At 35.7% G+C, this 21,698-nt stretch overlaps 1 protein-coding gene across 1 annotated transcript in view; it reads right to left on the bottom strand.

Annotated features, from left to right (window-relative positions):
• LOC123311125 overlaps positions 1-21,698 on the bottom strand; it is a 22,608-nt gene extending 910 nt beyond the window's left edge. Inside the window, exons 1-10 of the mRNA XM_044894910.1 lie at positions 21,545-21,698; positions 9,207-11,388; positions 7,233-9,056; positions 4,235-7,111; positions 3,666-3,989; positions 2,984-3,097; positions 2,553-2,879; positions 1,658-1,710; positions 1,157-1,367; positions 209-957 (exon numbers count right to left, since the gene is read on the bottom strand). Of these exons, the coding sequence (XP_044750845.1) occupies positions 209-957; positions 1,157-1,367; positions 1,658-1,710; positions 2,553-2,879; positions 2,984-3,097; positions 3,666-3,989; positions 4,235-7,111; positions 7,233-9,056; positions 9,207-11,340 (8,613 nt within the window). The 5' untranslated portion in view covers positions 11,341-11,388; positions 21,545-21,698. The remainder of the gene's footprint in view (positions 1-208; positions 958-1,156; positions 1,368-1,657; positions 1,711-2,552; positions 2,880-2,983; positions 3,098-3,665; positions 3,990-4,234; positions 7,112-7,232; positions 9,057-9,206; positions 11,389-21,544) is intronic.

The following is a 21,698-nucleotide window of genomic DNA, read 5'->3' as shown; positions in this document are numbered from 1 at the left end:
TGTGTCTGAATGGATAAATCATTAACACTTTTTATTTTCACGATTTCATTACCTAATCGCATACGGTAATGAAGATACATACATTATCAATTTAGCTTGGCAATAGTTGACCGATTCAAAAATTATGAGAAATAAATATAAGGGTCGTTCACTAGATTATTATCAGTCCGTGATGCACTATAGTAACTATTATTCCTTAATATCTTACCATTCTTAAGTTTCTCTTTGAAGTCGACGAATCTGGATCATCTTGATCGTCACGTTGAGTTCTTCTCGAAGTCGGTTCCTTGCACTTGCCGGCCTGATTCTTTGAATCTGAAGTATTTTTCTTCACTGTCGAAGCAGCCTTAGGGGCTGAGGAAGTTTGACTATTAGATGTTTTCGACGCATTAGAGGTCTTCGACGCATCAGAGGTTTTCGACGCATTAGAGGTCTTCGATGCTTCAGAGGTTTTCGACGCATTAGAGGTCTTCGACGCATCGGAGGTTTTCGACGCATTAGAGGTCTTCGATGCATCAGAGGTTTTCGACGCATTAGAGGTCTTCGACGCATCAGAGGTTTTCGCACTGCTTCTAGTAACCGGTTTCAATTCGGAACCCGGTGTCTGTTGAGTTTTCGGGTTATCTTTCTTCGCAGTCCCAGTATTGCCCTGTAAAGATGCTCCGAAGCTTGCTCGTCTCTGACTTCCCGACTCAGTGGTTTCTTTGTTTCCTTGCTTTGGCCGCAAGCTCGCTCGTCTAGTGCCCGAAGAACTGTCTTGTTTAGGAAGACCAGTTGATCGTCTAGACGAAGTTGATGACGATGCATTAGCATCGCTTGGAGCCTTTCCTTTTGACGATTTGGAATCGTCCGTCTTCGGAGATGATTCGCCAGGTTTTTTAGGCGCAACGTAAGGAACGAAACTGGATATTTTCAGTTTTGGTGGATATACTATAACTCGGGTAAGCCCTATGTTGTCTGCAACACATGAGAATCTGGTTACGATTCAGAAATATTCTCGTGAAATATGGGCCAGAGCCTCGAAAATAGTTTCATATATATTAATCACATAATAATATAGGATTGGAATAAATTCACATATAGGAATAAATTTGCAAATGCGCTGAAAGTTTTAAATTTCTAACAATAGACAAGAAACTTCTAAAGATTTGCTCACCGGAAGGAAGGAGGATAGTTATCTGTCTACTGTGTGAATGAGATGTCCCCTGATCAGTATTCCTCGTGCTTTCATTGCATCTCTGTGCAGCCATAATAGATTCAACTTCTCTGTCAGAGTCAGAAACTTCTGGACTGATTTCGATCATGGGCACATCACCATCTTGATCGACTTCTGACGGCTCACTTTGTTGATCAGAAGCTTCTTCAGTCTTTAAAATACATAGGATGAGGTGAGACATTTATAAGAAATCACTATTCCTCACAGGCTTTAAGCTCGCTTGTAATACAGAATTTTAGGAAATAAACGGCAGAAGTTATTGTTGGTGCAGTTGAACACAAAATAATTGTTGAACCGTGAATTCTACCGAAAGTACGTATGCAACTGTAGAGAATTCACGGTTCATGAATCGACGAGTAAATTTTCTAGAGAATTTTCGGTTGTTGCAAATGGAATATTTTCAGTAGAATATTTTGAAATTTAAAATTAAACAAAAAATACCTTGATTTTTTTAGCCTCTGCCTCATCGGAAGGACTGGATCTTTTCCTTTTTTCTGAAAAAAATAAAAGAAATATGCAAAATATACATTTAGTCAATATCTAAGGTAAGTGAATTTTTTTTGCCAGTTTGCCAGTTTGCAAAATATACATTTAGTCAATATCTAAGGTAAGTGAATTTTTTTTGCCAGTTTGCCTATTGAAATCGAGTCGCAGCCATTAGGTATTATTGAAATTAAATATCAATTTCTTCAAATGCATCATATATTATCATCCATTTCTAGTCATAGTCGTAAAGAACTTGTTTGGTTGCCATCGAATAAACTTCATCAAAGCTACGTGTTAACTTAACAGACATCATTTCGTTTCCTACATATTAAATTCTTGTAAGTATACATATAAAATTTAAAGCTATAGGTTGTTTATGTAGAAGTTGCCGTAAAAAAGGGTTGGTACCCCTTTTGGACAAATAAGAGTGAAGAGAGCTGCGAGAGAACTCATATTTCCACAGAGGGATTCTCATTATTGCTCAATATGATGTCAAGGTTGAAAGAGATTGGCTGAGGTGAAACTCACTGAAATATGCGATAGAAATTTTCTTCGTTCTTAAAAAATCAGGATGTTGAAATAATTTTTTATTTGAATACACCAATTTCTGCTTTTTCACTTTTTTTAACTGTCCCACTTTCACACAACTTGACCCTTGTTGAGTAGGTACTATAAGCAAGAAGTTCGGTTATGGGCAAAATACTGTCACATTTGAATTTTTCCGAATTTTCAAAAAAATACCAATGGAGATTAGTGAGCAGTTGTAAGGTACTGATGCCTCACATATTCTGTATGCATTTGATATAGACTGATGAAACGCTACTGGCTGTTTTGATTTGATCAGCCTTACCAGTCTGAGGAGCAGCTACTATCTCGAACACCTCAACCATTGGATCAGGCGTTGAGCGTCTACGATAGAACATTGTCTCAATTTGAATATCGGCATCTTGCGGTAAACCGAGATCCCTCAAAGATGGCGGTTGTCGTGGACCAGGTTCCGGTACTTCTAGGTCTTCAGTCGAGTTAGAACTCAAGGTGTTGTCACTGGATTTTGCCGAGCTGGAGGAATCTTTCGGCACTACTGTTGAATGGGAAGAACAAGAATCGAAGAGTTGGTCGTCTCTATTCAGACTCGCTGACGGACCAATAGGTGGTTCATTTGTGGTACTTGACGGTTCTGAAATCAAGAACGTCATCATTTTCAAATTTTTTTTCTTTTTGCTTTAATTACTCGACCATTGCTAATAAGAAGAATCTTATGAAAAAAGAATTTCAACAAACCTCCTTCATCTGGTGCAGAAGCTTCTCCAACACCTTCATATTGATTGCCTTCCTGGACCTGAGCCGCTTGGAACGTATGCAATCTCTCGGAATACGCATATTCGTCTGTAAGATCTGAAATTATAAAATTTCAGCTTTTTGTTATTTACCAATTATTGAAACTCCCAATTCCTATTTTCGTAACGCCGACTTATTGTCACACGCATCAAATTTCAACAACTCGTTCAAACGCTATAGACTATTCATCTTTTGTGCTGTGTCTTAGGTCATAGCTACATAGATTGTTAATGAGTATTAACATGATGATAATAATAAGGATTCCAAATTAAGTCAATCAGTTCAATCGTCTATTGCGGTATTTTGGAAAGTTGTTGAATATTCGAAATTTTCTGCCCCTCTAGCCGTGCTCTCAAAGGCATTTCATCTGATTTTTCATCCAACAGGAATTTTCAGAGAAATTTAGATGTAGGTACCTAGTATACAAAATTTCGCTGTAATAACCTGGTTAGGTACAATATCTAAGACCTTAATTCCTCTGAAGAAGCCAACAAGTAGTTGTGGATGAAAAGTTAAGTGAAATAACCACGGCACCGAAATTTCTAATATTCAAAAAGTATTCGCCTGCATCAATATAGAAAGTAGGAGTTCTGAGCTTTTACTGGAAGAAAAGTTATGAACTCACCTGAACTCTCATCATCTTCAGGGGTGTCCTCGATCCCACTGATTCCTGATTCACTGAAAATAGATTCGCGTCTACTGGGCTCACTGTCTGATTCGCTAGGTACTGGTCTCCTTCTGTGAGTTATTCTAGCGGGTCTTCCACCTATCTCAACATTCTGTGGAGCTTGAACAACGGCCGCTTCAGCCTCGTTGGATTCGGAGATCCTTCTGCTAGTGCCGGCTTCTGTTACCAATACCTTATTGGGACCGTCTTCTGGAACCTCTGGAGTTGGCGCTTCTCTACGTTTCGAAGTAGACGGTCTTGGTTGAGGGTCTGATTGAACTCCTACAAGATGGGAAATATATCTATGAATACAGTTTGATTTGAACCTGATAGTTGAGGAAAATTGTGTTGGGGATCCAATTTTTTTCATGGTTCACAATCTTACAGGAGGCTTATTTTAATGAAAATTTTGGTTTTCTGCCAATTCAAAATCCTTTGAATTTTAGATTGGAAGAAAAGGTGTTCCGATGAGAATTTCAGGTTGGAATATGCAAAATAAGTCATATAAGATGCAAAATTTGTATTACCTTCATCTTGTCCTGCGTTACTGCTCTGGACGGATGTACTGGCTTCATGACTTTCCTCATCAATACGAGCACTCAAGCTTTGAGCACAACCTTGAAATGTTGATGTTGTTCTTGGTAAAGCATGAGTTGGTGTCAAGTATTCTGGACTACTGGATTCTGAACTGCACTCGTTCAAAAACTGCTCGGACCTAGAACTCAGTCTATTTTCATAGGAGAAACGAGACCCAGAGCTTGCATCTCCTACTGTTCTAGGACTACTATCGTCAGATTTGGAACGTCCTCTCAATACTCCCCGACTTACCCCTGATACACTCATTGAGCAACTATCTTCCGATTCCGTGAGCTTTTCCTCACACTCCAACTCAGGGGAACCAGTTGGTGGTTCGACGGATTTTGGCCTTGATCTTTTCCGGGAGTTTTCATCTTCATCATCTGATCCTGACTCTCCTGCGTTTTGATTACTTGTAGGTGCGTTACTGCTTGAACTTGCTACCGCTTTGGAGGACCCTTGCGATACAGTTGATTCTTGTGGTGTTTCTTGTTGTTCACCCTGATTGGTGGAACGTTCACCACTCTGAGTCGTCTCTCCATCACCAGAGGTTTGATTACAAGATATGATACCGATTACGCTGCGTACTTCTGTATCTTTCGATGGCTGATCTTGATTCTTCTTCTGTTTTGATTCAGAGTACTTAGGAATACTCAATTCTTCTTGGTCGCCTGACTCAGATGGTATACTTTCAACAATTACTTCTGGCGATGGACAAGAAGCAGCTGGTAGTTGCAAAATATTCTGAGTTTCCTCGTCTGTTTTCGACTCAAATGGCATTTCAATATCTATATGCTGATCTTGATCATTCTGACTTGAAGCAGTGATTAATTGTGTGCGAGGTTGATTTATAGCTTTTTGAAGGTTATTTTTTGGACCTTCCTCTGTGAAGAGCACTGATCCATATTCATTGTTTGTGCCTGGATGGTAAATTGGTCTGAATTTAGGTGATGAAGGTTCACTGAGGGATCTAGTTCGACGTCTGTTATCACAGAGTACACTTATCAATACGTTGGTACTTTGACTTGGCGTATTTCTGGGCGGCAATCCGACGAGGGGATCAGATGATGTGGAGCTCGAAGGTTGTGAAGATTCCTCATGCTCATTATCTTGTAACGATTTTATAGGTTGACCATCGGAATATATACATTGAATACTATCACTTTGATCTGGGGCTGATTGCAATTGTGCTCTTCGTGGTTCTCGGTTATCTGCAGTTGGTCGTGGGGGCATTGGCCTTGGCTGAGGTTGGCGTTCTGGACTTCGAGGTATTGGTTTATTTTCAGGACTATTGGGGTATGTCGCATTGGTAAACATCTGTTCAGCCTCTTGATCACAGGACGGCTGACTTTGATCTTGAGAAACTGGCATACTTTCTTCTGTAACTACAAATTGTGGCCCGAGATTTCTTTGATTTGATGTTGAGTCTATTTGTCCTTGGGCTCTTGGAGGTGCATTTCGATTATCGTTCTCTGGCTCTGGGGGCGGTATGGGTTGTTCTGGATTCTCAGGGTCTGCTACAGTGGCCAGTACTGGTGCAGATTCTTGGTTGCGATGTGTTGAAATATGACGTTGGTTCATTTCCTTTATAAAGCAAGTTTGAGGTGGCTGATTTGAAGGACACGGCGCTGATTGATTACTATCAGTAAGCGACATCCTTTCGTCTGTAGCTACGAGTTGTGGCCAGGTTTCCCGACAATCTAATCGCATATTTTGATCTGTTGTTGAATCATTTGGTCTTTGGGCGCATGGAGGTGTATTTCGATCATCGTTACCTGAGTTTGGATACGGCCACTCTGTTTCTGGTAGAGGAGGTGGCGTGGGTCGTTCAGGACTTTCGGGATCTGTTGTAGCTTCCTGATTATGAATATGACGTTGGTTCATATTCCTTATAACGCTAACCTGTTGTGATTGACATGAAGAAAATGATGCTGCTGGATTACAAGAGAGCACTGGCTCAACTCCGTGATTGGACTGTGGTGAAATGTGATTCTGGTCTATTGGCATATTAACCTCAATTTGCTGTGTTCGATCAAAAATACTTTGTCCTGCAAGATCTTGATCATGATCCCTCGTTATTGGGATGGATTCATCATTATTTCCAAATAATGGTGTTGGTGGAGATTCTTCAAACATCGGATGATTCGTACTTAGAGGTTCTGATGAATCATCGATGACGGAGTCTACCGTATTGGAGGAAGGATTCATTGTTGCTTCTGAAGCAGGTTGTTCTTCTTGCTCGGGAGCAGATTGCTCTTCTGGTTCCTGTGCGGGCTGCTCTTCTTGCCCGGGAGCAGACTGTTCGTCTGGGTCCTGTGCGGGCTGTTGTTCTTGAGGTTCGGGAGTGGGCTGAGGTGCTGGTGTAGGTTCTGCATCAGGAGGCGATTCACCTTCTGGTGCAGGATCTTGATTTTCCTGTGGTTCCCTATCATCATCATTTGGATCTGGTATGGGCACTGGCTCGGGTGGAATTGGAATTTCTGCTGGATATACGATTCCACGTCGTCTGTTTGGTAGAATCTCTGTGTCCATTGGCTCATCTTCTTGGCCTGGTATTTCCTCAGAGTATGGCCCTTCAGGTACTGCTTCGTTATATTGTGGTATATCATCCGGGTCTTGAAAACAAAGTTTCATTTCACCATATTGGAGCATCAACTGCATAATCACGTCTGCTGTTTCCGGAGGATAAGTGTATAATGATGGTCTATTCAATAATTGGCGAACTAGGCTGTCTTCGTCTTCTGCAGATTTCACTGTTGAATCTGGTTTGGTAATTCCTACATCCTTCAGTAGGTGGAATGGTCGTGTCCTACGGGCAGAGGATTGTCCTAAAACATATTATATTGTGTTCGTCTAATGAATTGAGGAATAATTCATATTCAATGGAGTTTGAGTAAGAATGAAAATATTGAATATGAATCATTTTCGAAAAAATATTTTTATGAATACCTGCAGTACTCGTTGAAGGTGTTGCTTCATCTGGCTCTTCACTGATTGAGGGGGGAACAGTTGATGACGTCCGTTCTGTTGAAGATGTAGCTACTTCTTTTTTAATATCACCCCGCTGTTCGTGCATAGCCCTCACGTTTTCTGGGAGTGTTGGTTCGACTGCTGGTGGGGACGGTATTCTGAACCTGATATTTGGAACTACAGGCATTGATTCTGCTTTTAGTACGGCCATTGCAGCTCGAGAGAATAGATCAACGTCGTTCAAAAGGTCCCTGATCAATTTGAGTTGTGAAGTGGAGAATGTAGAGATCTTTGGATCGTATTCGAAACACGGAATAGTTTCCTCAAAAATTTGAGATTCTTCTGCTATGTGAATTTCTGAAGGGGTTGAGTTTTCTGTTGAACTTGCCTCTACAGGTTGTTCTGAATTTTCTTCCATAACGCATGATTCCTCCTGGTGAGGCTGCTGGGCATCATCTGAGTTTTGAATGTCTATTACTAAACGTCCTTCTGAGTCACAGGTTGACTGCCCCTCCTCCTCGTCTCCACCCTCAATTAGAACTTGCTCTTGAAAGTATGATATTTCTTGAGAATTCGAAGAAGTTTGCTCCTCTGGAATTGGGTTCTGTTCAACTTGTTTTGTGTCTCCACCCTCAATTACAATTTGCTCTTGATAGTATGATACTTCATAAGTATTCGAAGAAATTTGCTCCTCTGGAATTCGGTCCTGTTCAACTCCATGATAGCATGATATTCTACGAGAATTCGAAGAAGTCGGCTCCTCTGGAATTGGGCCCTGTTTAACTTGTTTCGTGTCTCCACCCTTAATTAGAACTTGCTCTTGAGAGTCTGATATTTCTTGAGAATTCGAAGAGGTTGGCTCCTCTGGAATTGGGCCCTGTTCAACTTGTTTTGTGGTTGCTTCTTCTTCTTCGGATGAAGAATCAAAGTATAGGTTATTTGATTTTGCTTCAGCAATGAGCACAGGAAGCGTTTTTGGATCGTCTTTGCTTAGAGAATGTGTATCTACTGAAGAATTTCCTTCAACTCTCACAGTTGCAATTTTCCCATAATCCCCCCATTCATTCTCATATGTCAAAGTTAGATCTTCTGATGAAGAATCGAAATAGAGATCCTTTTCTTTTGCATCAGAAATAAGCTCCGAAATCGATTTCAAAGAAGACTTTTTGTCCGAGAATTCAACAGTGTCAACTGAAGTATCTTCTGTGACTGTCATTTCATTGATTACCACATCTTTTGTTTCCACTTCTGATGAATCGAAATATAGATCTTCTGATGTCGCTTCAGGAGTATTCTCAGGAATTGATCTTGTTAAAGGTTGCTTATCTGAATTTCCTTCAGCATTAACTGAAGAAGTATCTTCTGTGACTGTCATTTCATTGATCACCACATCTTTTGTTTCCACTTCTGATGAATCGAAATATAGATCTTCTGATGTCGCTTCAGGAGTATTCTCAGAAATTGATCTTGTTAAAGGTTGCTTATCTGAATTTCCTTCAGCATTAACTGAAGAAGTATCTTCTGTGACTGTCATTTCATTGATCACCACATCTTTTGTTTCCACTTCTGATGAATCGAAATATAGATCTTCTGATGTCGCTTCAGGAGTACCCTCAGGAATTGATTTTGTTAAAGGTTGCTTATCTGAATTTCCTTCAGCATTAACTGAAGAAGTATCTTCTGTGATTGTCATTTCATTGATTACCACATCTTTTGTTTCCACTTCTGATGAATCGAAATGTAGATCTTCTGATGTCGCTTCAGGAGTACTCTTAGGAATTGATTTTGTCAAAGGTTGCTTATCTTCAGCATTAACTGAAGAAGTATCTTCTGTGACTGTCATTTCATTGATCACTACATCTTTTGTTTCCAGTTCTGATGAATCGGAATATAGATCTTCTGATGTCACTTCAGGAGTACTCTCAGGAATCGATTTTGTCAAAAGTTGCTTATCTGAATTTCCTTCAGCATTAACTGAAGAAGTATCTTCTGCGACTGTCATTTCATTGATCACATCTTTTTCCTCTTCTGATGAATCGAAATATAGATCTTCTGATGTCGCTTCAGCAGTATTCCCAAGAATTGATTTTGTCAAAGGTTGCTTATCTGAATTTCCTTCAGCATCATCTACGACAGTTAACTTCCCATTCTCCACATCTTGATTCTTATTAATCTGTTTTGATGTAGTTTCTTCAGTAACAACATCTTTTTTTTCATCTTCTGATGAAGAATCGAAATAAAGACCATTTGATGTTGTTTCAGCAATACTCTGAGAATTTGAATTTGAATTATCGTTCGTCGAAGGCTGCTCATCTGAATTTCCGTCAGCGTTCACTGAAGAATCCTCTACGACAGTTATCTTTCCATATTCGACGTCTTCATTTCTTTTTTCATGTTCCGATTTCGCTTCATCGACAAGTTCAGGAATCGATTTTGCAGCATCTTTGGCCAAAAGATTCATAGCTGAACGTTCCACGGTATTTGAAGAACAATCTTCCACGACTGTCATATTTTCAATTTTTACATCTTCTGATGATGTAGATTGAAAATGAAGGCCTTCGAATTTTGCATCTTCGATGCAGATCAAACCATTTTCATCGTACGAATATATTTGGAATGGAATTGCCCTTACATTTTTACGAGTAACTGTAATTCCTTCTCTTGTAATACACCCGGTTGTAATAGTCATAGTTTTATTTTCCGAATCCTTCGATTTTGTTGCAGTTATATCTTGTTTTATTGAAAAGCTCTTCTCACCACTCGAAGTTGTAGTACTTGATTGTGTATCCATTTCAGATATACACTCCGAGGAATTATTTCCATCCAGTGGTTTTGTTCCATTATTACTGTCATCTAATCCCTTCAGTCTTTTGAATTCAGATTCAACGAATTTCCTGTAAGCTTCTTTTTCGGATGTAACTGAAATGTTTGCATCAGGAGCTCGGTCTTCTGGCGCAGGTTTGTTATTTGAACGTGTGCGATTGCTTCGCAATAAACTCTCCAGGAATGCAGAAATTTCTTCCTTTGTATTGAAGGTGGGTGGAGGCCTCGCTGCTTGCGTTACTAATTTATCTAACAAGCCAGCATTTTCACGCCTTCGTTTTCCTTCCTCCAATAAATTTTTCCAAAATTCTGCAATTGGCAATTTGCCTGTTGTATTAACTTCATCTGCAGTTTGTTCAGCTGAGGAAGCGGCCTCAGCTTTGTTACTGGAAGATGTTTCTACTTCTTTATTGCTCCCATTCGAAGCTTTGGAGGTACCTTCCTGGCAGCAGGTACATGGAGATTTTCCTTCCTTTAGATCATGCTTCTTTTGACATTTAGTTGCCATGTATAACCCAGATTCAAAATATCCCATACCTTTTTCACACTTTTCATCATTCTCTTCTAGTTGTTTGAACAATTTCTTGTTTAATTCATAGACTCGTTGTATACGTCTCTTTGTGTCCTTTATTAAATTTTCTCTACTTATTTTAGGCAAACAGATTTTGCTTTCAGTGGTTTGCTTTTCGGGATTATCTTTAACCAGGTTGTTTATTGTATTTGATATTCCGCATTTGTCTTCTGCAGTTGGTTCGTTTTTTTCGCATTGAGTTATACATTTCAATGCAGTGTCATTTTTAGCGGCAACAGCGCTCAAATCAATAGGTTCTGAGACCTTCCCTTTCTTCGCAAGCACTGGGTTGCAGTCTTCAGAATTATCTCGTTTTTGGTTGGGACTGACACCAGCTGATTGAACCTTGGTATCTTCAACTGACGAATTCGATTCCGAATCAATCTTTCGTTTCAATTTTTCCGCCGAATTATCAGCACCACACTTGCGACCACTATTACTTTTGGAATTTGTTTTTTCATTTCCTTTCTCAGCGTTCCTAAGAAGTATGTCCATTCTCTCTTGAATTGTTAAAATTTTATAGTTTTCGTTATTGACCGAATCCCTTTGAAGTATGGATCTTTCGGCAGACATTAATGGTAATATTGTTGTAGCTGATGCCTCATCAATTTTTTTTTCATTTACTGCACCCTCGATGTGACTTGTTATCTCTTTTGTCAATTCAGCATGTTCTGTTGGGGGAATTTGTTCCATGATGCTTCCAGTTACTTAATTAGACGAACACAAGGTGAAATTTCTGGTCTGCTCGAAAAGAAATCGCAATTAATTCGTTGAATCGACTACTTTTAATTATCGATTGCACCTAGCTCTTTTGCTCATAACCTTTGATTATACGTTGATTATTGTCAAGATAGTAGTAAAATAGTAAGAAGATTTCAGTGTTATATTCTACGCCAATAAAGAGAAAGGAAACTTCACTTGAAATTGAAGTGAATACCCTGAATAGTACGACGGCAGAGGAATCATTTTATTATTAATACCGATTTTCCAAGTCGGAAGAAGTTGGGTAATGTCACATTATCATTTACATTGGTCGGAAAATAAATCAGAGAAGAAGCGTCAGGAGTGTTGTCGTCAAAGGGCGTTCTGACAAGTAAATTAATTTTTTCTTCATTCAGTAACAAGGCCAGTTTCGCAATACATATGTCAGACCATAAATATGAGACGAGAACTCTAGATTTCAATTACCCTAAGCATAAGTTGACAGTTGTCACTAACAGAAAAACATTCTTATACTTGTGTATAGAAGTGTATACAATAGGTAGCCTAATGAATTCAAGAGAATTCATAATTTTAAAATCATTCAAAAAGAAAGTGAAAGAAATGCTTATTAAATTAGAATCCTACTTTCTACTAGAGTATCTTGATGTTCAGTTGGGAAGTATTTTAGTTGTAGTTTTTGTTGACACTATTTAGTTGTATGTAGCATGAGAGTAGTTATGCGTTACATGTTTCAAAACAAAGATTGTTATCTATATATCTATCTATCTATCTATCTATCTATCTATACTTCATTCAAATTTATTTTAGCAGTCGGTTGGCCATGAAATAATTTTCTCAAGTTTTTGTAACTAGAACGAAGTTAGGTTGGCACTCATAAAATGTCGTTAATGTCATAACGCCGTTGCCACAACTAATATCAATTTTTATTACGAAAATTTGAAAATGATTGAAAAAAGAGACAGGGTTTCAGGAATTGTTATTTAGAATTCAGGTCTGCTCATTCAAATACATAGTTATACCCTGATATTCTAAAATCCACAATACCTCAGACGGTAGCGAACATATTCAATGTAAGAGAATTTATATAATGCTTCATCTGAATCTCAAAGACTTATATTTCAGCTGAATATTTCCACAATCAGAAAGATTTCATATGAAGAGGATGACAAAGAATTTCCTTCTATTGAGAGACCCAAAAAAGTGGTGGCATTTGAGAATTTTATGTTTGAGTGAATTAATGCGAAAAGTTTATTACAGGATTTTCGATAAATGTCATCGGAGAATAAGTTCCCTAAAATGGATTTTCCTATTTTTCATTTGACTTGTCCTATACAATGTCTTAAGGTACTAATAAATACCTAATTATTATTATTACATCAATGTATTAAGATGAATAGCCACAAATACGCGAAAGTTGCCCTGTTACTTGTTTATTCATGTGCAATTTTTGTTCAAAGGTGAAGTTCATCTTGATTGAAACTTCCTTTAATTCCTTTTACTTATATTGATGCAAGATGATTTTTGTTGAAGAATTTAACATTCTTGTAATTATCTGTTAATTCCTTCGGGAGATACCCACTCCTAACCACAGGATCATATACATTTCATCTTCGGGTTAATATTTTTGAAATCTACAAATTATATAAGTCAAAAAAGATAACGAACACTAACTCTCCTCAAGCTAGTGCATATTATGATATTATACTGATTTCTTGTATTTTCCATGCAAATAACTGGATTTGGTATGCCTTCAAACATTTTGTATAAACTTCAATTATGTTCGTCACATATTTTCCGAAGAGATTCGACATTGTGATAATATACGTAATAACAGAAACTTTTACGTAGAACGGGCAACATAGCGTTGATTTAAAACCCAAAAATGTTTTGACAAGCTTCATAACCCCACATTTTCGTACTATACAGAGTGAAATGTGTCAAATTTCCATGGCCAACCGACTGCTAAAATAAAATTGAATGAAGTATAAGTATCTGTCTAAATATAAGATGACTTGTGACTAAACAATGATAATCGGTCAAATTATATGTTGGGAAAGTAGTCAATGATTAAATGAATATTTTTTCACTTTCATTAGAGCCTTCGAGGCTCAGGAGTCATTATAAAATTACAAAGCCAGTATGCATACAATTCAGTGAAAAGACATAATACAACTTACGGAACTACGAATAAACAATATTGGTGTAAAACTCAAATTCAAAAAAGTTCGATAGAAAATTCGAGAACCAACAGCTTATTCGCCATCATTAAAATACCAGATCCGAAACTGACACTGTCAACGGTTAACCAACAGAAGAAATGCCAGGAATTCCTTATAAAATGTAAGAAAAAGAATTCCTCACATTTTTATTATTCGATATTTTCTTCTGAATCATATTTGTTATTGTCAATTGCCGAAGTTCAAAACTCCAAAGGAGGATTGAATATTATTTTCGAAAACCACCACCACGTGAAACATTCGACTCAAAATTCAGTTAAAAAAATGGTTCATCTGAAACTTAGTAAACATTCGAATATGTAATTAGATTCTAGTAATTTTTGTTAACTTGTTTTGATGCTATCGATATAAATTTGACATTTAGAAGTGAAACCCAAACAGATAGGAAAGTGCAAAGGAGGTGCAATTCAGTTCAAAACCGATTGGAAGCGTGATGACGTAGAAGGTGGCCAAGTCGAGCTCTCTGACAGAACTCGGTTCGTTAGCAGAGGCTTAGCATAGATAGACAATGTGTAAATTTATAAAAATTTATGATATGCTCCCGAATTTGACGTGGCATGCAGGTGGAGATACCGAAGTGACTTGAGTACTTCCGATATCCTATTGAGCCTACTTTGCTATTTCTTCTCAGTTCTCAATGTAATCGAGGAAGAAGATATACTTAGATTAGAATTCTATATCTTTTTGAAACGATTTTTTGATATTGTTTGTTCATATTGTCAAATTATCAGGTACAGCGTGTGGAAATAAAGAAAAATAATAATTTACGAATTCAAACTAGCATTGGCGGAAGAAGACAAAAAAAATTTTTCACACTCATGACTTCAGGGATTCATGAAAAATAGTTTATTCGCGGATTAATTCTGAACCTGTGCTGATATCAGTAAGAAGTTCAAATTGCCAAAACGGCAAAAACAACGAAAATATTTCATTACCATCTGCAACCGTGGGGTTATTATTTGTGCACTGGAGGAAATGTGAATTCCCAGGATTTATTTGTTGACAGACATGTTATGTTGTGGATCGACAAAGCGTATGAGCCCAAGAACTGAATTCTCGATATCGACGATGTAATGGGAAACATTAAGTCGGATTATAATTATAAATGATGGTTCACATGTTCGGGATTGCACTACGAAAGATACAGGGTGTACCAAAACTAGTGAATCAAACGTACACCACGATAGAGTAGACGAGATACTATCGAATGACACCAACAATAATTCATTGAAAATGTACGTTTCCAAAAAAACCTTACCTAACATTGCCGAATTTCGAACAATTTTCATCAAGCACAGGGCCCATTTGTGATTAAGGATAGCCATTTTCGCCCATAATAATCCTTGATTATTGTATTATCACCCCTATAGAGATGGTTTATTCTGAGTAATGAAAATTATGTAGGAAAAAAATTGTTTTAATTTATATTTCGATTAACTACTTAGAATAATTTCAATTAGAGGTGATAATACAATCTAGGATTAATACGAGCTAAAATCGTTATCCTTAATCACAAACTGGCCCTGTGCTTGATAAAAATTGTTCGAAATTCGGCAATGTTAGGTAAGGTTTTTTTGGAAACGTAAATTTTCAATGAATTAATGTTGGTGTCATTCGATAGTATCTGGTCTACTCTTGGAAAACTCACCTAGAATGGAAACTCAAAATTACCTTAGTTTTCTTTCAAGTTATGTCTTGTTATCACAAGAACACAAAAGTATCTTGGGAAAAAAAATGAAATTAATAGTTTCTCAATCAACCAACCAATCTTCTAACGAGTCACCACATCATACTTAATCACATGTTTCTACTTGAACTCTATTTGAAAAATGGGGTTGGAGAAAAACATTCCATTTCAGTTCCAAAAAATGAGTGCAATCGGTACACAATTAACATGTTTCAGAGTTATTATTATTTCAAGAAATCTATTTCCGCTGATAAAAAATCAAAGATTATGGTGATATTCCATTTTTGTGAGCTTTCCAACGAGTCCACATGTTATATGTTTCAACTCAACGGAAATTGGATGGGGTTGCGGCTAAGGCCGCTAAGGGGTTGAAGAAAAACACTAACTTTTTTGCTAGAAAAAAAGGAAAACGGATGACACATTTGTGAGCTCTTTTTCAGAGAAACAAAGAATGATGGAAACCATATCCTCCTACGATTCTCCGTTTTTGAGTTATTTGCAAAAATTTAGAGTTTGACGATTTCGAAAGGTTATCATAACCCTTTTGTCTTTGAAGTTACAGATCTGAAACTTGAACCTTCTTAAGCAGTTCTATACGTAGAATCTACTGACAACATTATTTTTCAATTCAAAAAAAACAAATTCAATAAAAGTTTGCATTAAAAAAAAAGTTTGCCTAATGATTCGAAATGAAAAAATCACTCCCCAGTGGATTTAAAAAAATATGCCTGTAGAAGGTTCAAGTTTCAAATCTGTAAATTCAAAGACAAAGAACTTATGAGAACTTTTCGAAATCGTCAAAATCTCATTTTTTGCTGATAACTCAAAAACGAAGATTCTTAGGAGGCTACGGTTTTCACCATTTTTTGATTCTCTGAGAAAGAGCTCGAAAATGTGTCATCTATTTTCTTCTAGCTCTTATAGTTCTCAAAATCCCCTTAGTAGACCACGAATTTTGCCCACCCTGTACAGGGGTTATCGGAAAATGTCTTTATAAAAAAGTTGTTAGGATGTCTAAATATCTGTGATGAATGAGATTAGCAGTAATATTTTTATTAGTTTTTAATTTGGTGCGAAACAACATTTGTTGGAAAATCGGAGAAAATGCTTACTGAATTAAAAATCAAAATTAGAATTGCTACTTGAAAATATTATCAATGACGTCATATTTCAAATTGGGGACACTTTGCATAACATTTTCTTACATAAGAAAAAGCCTTATTTTGAATGCAAATCAATGTGAACGAGTACAATTCATACGAGCATATCTACAAAAGTTTTTTTGATTTACTGAATTTATTCAAAGTTATAGAGACACACACCCTATGAATGGATTGATATAGAACCTGTTGAGATTGACTAGGATTTACGCTGTGATTGTCTTCCGCAAAATTTCTTTCAGACTCTCAGAAATATTTTTGAACTAAAAAATTCGCAAGGAACCACCATAATACTATACTAAAGCAATATTCGAAAAAATATTTTTTTTTTTCAATATTATCCGCTTTTGCGGAATAATTATGAAGAATTATTTAGGTTCATTGAATACATTTTCTAGAGGAATGATTGAGTATTTCAGAACGATCCGTAATTGCAGAGATATAAGATGTCCGGATTCATCAATTAACTCAGAAAATGATATGGACTTTTTTCTGTATTTTCCCCAAACAATTCAATCCTGGAATGGACTAAATATAAATCTTACAATTATACAGGGTATTTCCAAATTAGACGTGTTGTGAAACTTGGAATCTTGGAGTAGGTGTTAGTATCACCCATTTGCTGTCGTTTGAGCCATTTGCTGTCGTTTGAGCCATTTGCTGTCGTTTGAGCCATATTTATTGATAACCAAAAATCAACAGTTACCGAGATATTTTTCAAAAAATTTCTCACCTTACTCAATTTTTCGTCCATTTTTTGTACGTTGCCTAAGTTTGATTATATGTTTGGATTATTTTCATCAGAAAAAGATATGATACGTATGAAAAAAGCAAAACTATCCTGTATTAGATGTTGAAAAATTTCTAATATCAATTTGCCTGCAACTTTCGTATTCAACAATTCTTATAGGAAAAAATTATTTTAAAAACTTGCCAAATTCCTTCTTCATTCCCTAAAAAAGTTTTCGTTAGAATGCAGTCACTAGTTTCGTTTCAGCAAATTTTTTTATAGACCAACTTTTAAATCATACCTACTTATTCTTTTTCAACATCTAATACAAGATAGTTTTGCTTTTTTCATACGTATCATATCTTTTTCTGATGAAAATAATCCAAAATTATAATCAAGCTTGGTCAACGTAGAAAAAATTGACGAGAAATGAAGTAAGGTGAGAAATTTTTCGAAAAACACAAATATCTCGGAAACTGTTGACCACACCAAATAAGTGATACTAACACCTCCGTCACCTCCCTCAAGGTTTCACGTCTAATTTGGAAACACCCTGTATAATTCAGAATTACTTCTCCAATAATCAATAAAATATACGTGAAAAGTGTTCAATTTGACTTTTTTTGTTCAACAATGCCTCCAAAGATATACCTCAGTACTTTTTGATTACACGGGTCAAGACCAAATTTGACTTTGACTGCAAAGCATAAAATTTCGATAGTTTAGATCCAAATTAGACGAAAAAAAAATATATGGCATGAAAAAGTTTGCTTCTGTGTTTAGGAGACTGATTCAACGATATCATTTACAATAACTACAAGCAACATGTAGAGCCCATGACTTGTCTTGATTCCAAACAGGAAAGTCAAAATATGCTTTATAGGCTTCAGAGAGAACGTGAAATGTCTTTAATTCGTATTTTACGTCACGAATTATAATAAATTGACCACATATAAAACAAAATGCATCAGCATCGTATTTACACTTTCTTGACGACATTTGAAGTTTGTCTGGGCTTGTAAACAACACCTTATCGTTGTTTATGACTCGAGTGCCCACTAGTGACACTTTGTAGGGGTAAACAACCCACTCTCATCGCGCGGTTTTTGAATTATTAAAAATTATAAAAAGAAATGAAAAATGAGTATTGATACTATAACTATTACAAAAGCAAACTTTATACCAAAAAAAAGTATTTTCTTTTCGTTTTTGTGCATAATTAACCGGAATATCCTAGTATAAACGTTAGGACAAAGAACGAAAATTTTTTTGTAGAGTCGTGTTATGAACAAATTATTGAGTTAGACAATCACACCATTTCACAACGCATCAAACTATTTTGAATAGGGTATAACTGTTCAATTAAACATAAATAAAATTCGATAAATTCAATCGAAAAATGTTTACCCAATAGATGTTCAAAAGGTAAAATTTCTCTATGATTTTGGACGGATATTTGTGGGCTTGATAACTTTTATAATAAATCGGCATCAAATCGATCACGAAAGTAAGATTTAATAAGGCATTACTTACGGAATATCAAAGTTTCATTTCGATGAAAAAAAATGGCTAAATTGAAATGGACATTCAAAAATAGAAATCGTGGAGAATTTGATATCGTCTAGAGAATATTATGTGGAATGTAGGTCAGAGTGAAAAGATTTATTTAATCAAAATATACAATATAGTAGAAAATTATGTGCATTGATTTCTAGGGCTGTCAAAACGTCCAAAAATAAGGATACTTATTTCTTTATGTACAACTTTTTTCAAAACGGAATAACAAGGCAGATACGACCTCTGAAGCAGTGAATTGAAAATCTTATTTCTTGAAATATCAGACTGAACTGTTGAGATTTCAGTTTTGGAGGGTGAGTGGGGGTTATTAATTCATATTTTTATCAATTCTCAATTACATATTTGAATGAATTTTGTTGAAAATTGTTTCATTACTCTTTTCTAATCAAAAAAAGTGCTTTTGTTAGAATTATTTTAAAACTCGAAGGTTATACCATAGAGGTTATTTTAACATATTCATAAAACATCTAGTAGATAATAGATCTGACACTGTGCTAGCATTAATAAAACAAGTAATACTTTATGCAGAGTGTTTCCTAATAGAATGTCAATATTTATAGGGGTGATTTTTGGGCCCATTTTAAGAGAAAAACTCCTAAACGTCTCACCTTTTGAGATACAGGGTGGTAATGTTTTCAAAAATAAATCATTTATTATTAATATCTACAATACCACTTCAGATATTTTAATGAAACTTGTCATATATGTACTATGAATCAAGAGGCATTTTTTAATGTATCCACCAGTTGCGTTCGTACGTAATTTGATCTACCTATTTTGGCAAACTTTGATGGTACGCCACAGATTTTTCCTGAAATAAAAATTATTTTTGAAATTCCCAATCATTTCTTGCCACAGTTGATCACTTGATTTTTCTCAATCCGATGCACGGTTTTCGCTTATAAAAATAAAAATCGTTTCTCTGGATTGAAATATATTATGTATGTAAGTAAGAAAGAATTGTTACTTATCGTTGTGAAGTGTGGTCAAAAATTTTATATTTCTGTGTCAAGGCGATTGTCATTGTTTCGTGTAACACTTCATCAGTCTTTAAATTCAGTTCTTCTCGTCTTATATATTTTTGAGAACTTTACCACGCTGTATCTCAAAAGGAAAGTCGTTTAGGACATATGTCCATATGAAGTTTTTTTCTTGAAATGGGCCCTAAAATCACCCCCATGAATATTGACATTCAATTAGGAAACAGCCTGTATTTAGATAATATTCTTTGCTATTGCTCTTGAGGTTGTATCCCCATATCATTCAGTTTCAGTAAAAAGTGTACATGAAGAAGTACCCTTATTTTTGACGTAGGTACCAAAATCCCTAGAAATTAATGTACTCTGTGGTATTCCTATTTTCCTCGAAAAGTAATCGGTACTTCAAAATTTTGAACCGAAATATCTATTTCAGTTTACTTTCACCCACCTGAAGTAGAATAGTGAAACACATATCGTGGTTAGAAAACTCATATTTGTAAAAATCATATAATGTTTTTAGTTCAATTATAGATTTTCACCAAGGACGGCCGCATCAATTAGATACTTAAATTTTGATAGATTCAAACAAAATAGTTTTGAAAATATTGTACCAATTTCCAGTGCAAATTGATTTCATTAACAAAAGAACAAAACGAAAGGAATATAGAATAATTTTAATACTTCTTATTCAATTTTGAATTAATGATTATTTATAACTATAAAGAAATATAAAATCAATTTCACGTTTTCCATAGGAAAATTCAGGTCAAGCCAAATAATATGAATTTTATTATAATTTTAGAAGGTCCATACAATTTTCACTTGGAATAAGCGTCCCCTGAATTTTTTCTTGATGAACTTTTTTGATTACTGCTCTCTGTCAATTCTGAATATTAGACGCGCGATAAATATCTTATTCAGGTATATAGGCCGTAATTTTCAATAAATTTTTCATCATTGAGTCGGACTCAAATGAAAAATTATTATTTCTTCTAAAGTGGTTTAAAAAAATGACTGCATGTAGTGAATCTATAAAATTTTCAAATGTTGAAAAATTCCCGATTTATTTTCTCTTGGAAGGTTGATTTATTTTTCAATATCATTAATATCAGAAATATGCCCCCTCTGAAATTTTTATTATTATTTACCTGGAATGAATTATTGAATATAATATCCAAGTCAATGTAGAACAACGTGTCAGTTACTTGACGTATCTAAAATCATTATCTGAAAATTAGGCTTCATGGCATGACAATGGAGTTTAAGTAGTTTGTAATGAAAAAAATAAAAATAGTTTTATTATTCAGAATGAGTCAAATTAGCTATGTCAAGAGAGATAGAGTGTACTGATTCTGATATTCATTAAGCTGATAATTCATAATCAAAAACATGTTTTGAGAAAAACTACAATACTATTGAAAAAAATAATGTCATTGTGAGTGTTGTACAGGGTCACAGCTGCAATTTTATACTGCAATAATAATCATTAAAAATGGCTGCCACTAATGAAAGATGTTTTTTCTGAAAGAACTACAGGGAAGATTTCTGATTGTGTATAACTCATATCCTTTTATGTATTCTTTTGAGTTCTAATTTAATGAGAATGAAATCTAATTTTTAGGATTGATAATATTTTTGGGAAATGAGGCATGAAAATTGCTGAGCATCGTATATTACACATCGAACTTGAATCATTGACATCATTTCAGTAACCACAAAAGTTCATCTCGAAAAAATTAAATAAATTATTCAAATGATAAATCAATTCACTGATAAATTTGTGGAAACAATAATTTACGTACCTTCAAGAAGATTTACGGACACGGCACAGACACGCACGAGAACCAACATAAAGTGAAGAATTCTACCAGATTTCAATAGAGGAGGTGAAAAAACGAGGAAGATAATGAAAAAAGCGAAAAATTTAGCATGGAAAGATAACAAACTGAAACATAG

The sequence above is a fragment of the Coccinella septempunctata genome, chromosome 4 (assembly GCF_907165205.1).
Source record: "Coccinella septempunctata chromosome 4, icCocSept1.1, whole genome shotgun sequence".
NCBI lineage: Eukaryota > Metazoa > Arthropoda > Insecta > Coleoptera > Coccinellidae > Coccinella > Coccinella septempunctata.
This window is presented reverse-complemented; position numbering and strand designations above follow the sequence as displayed.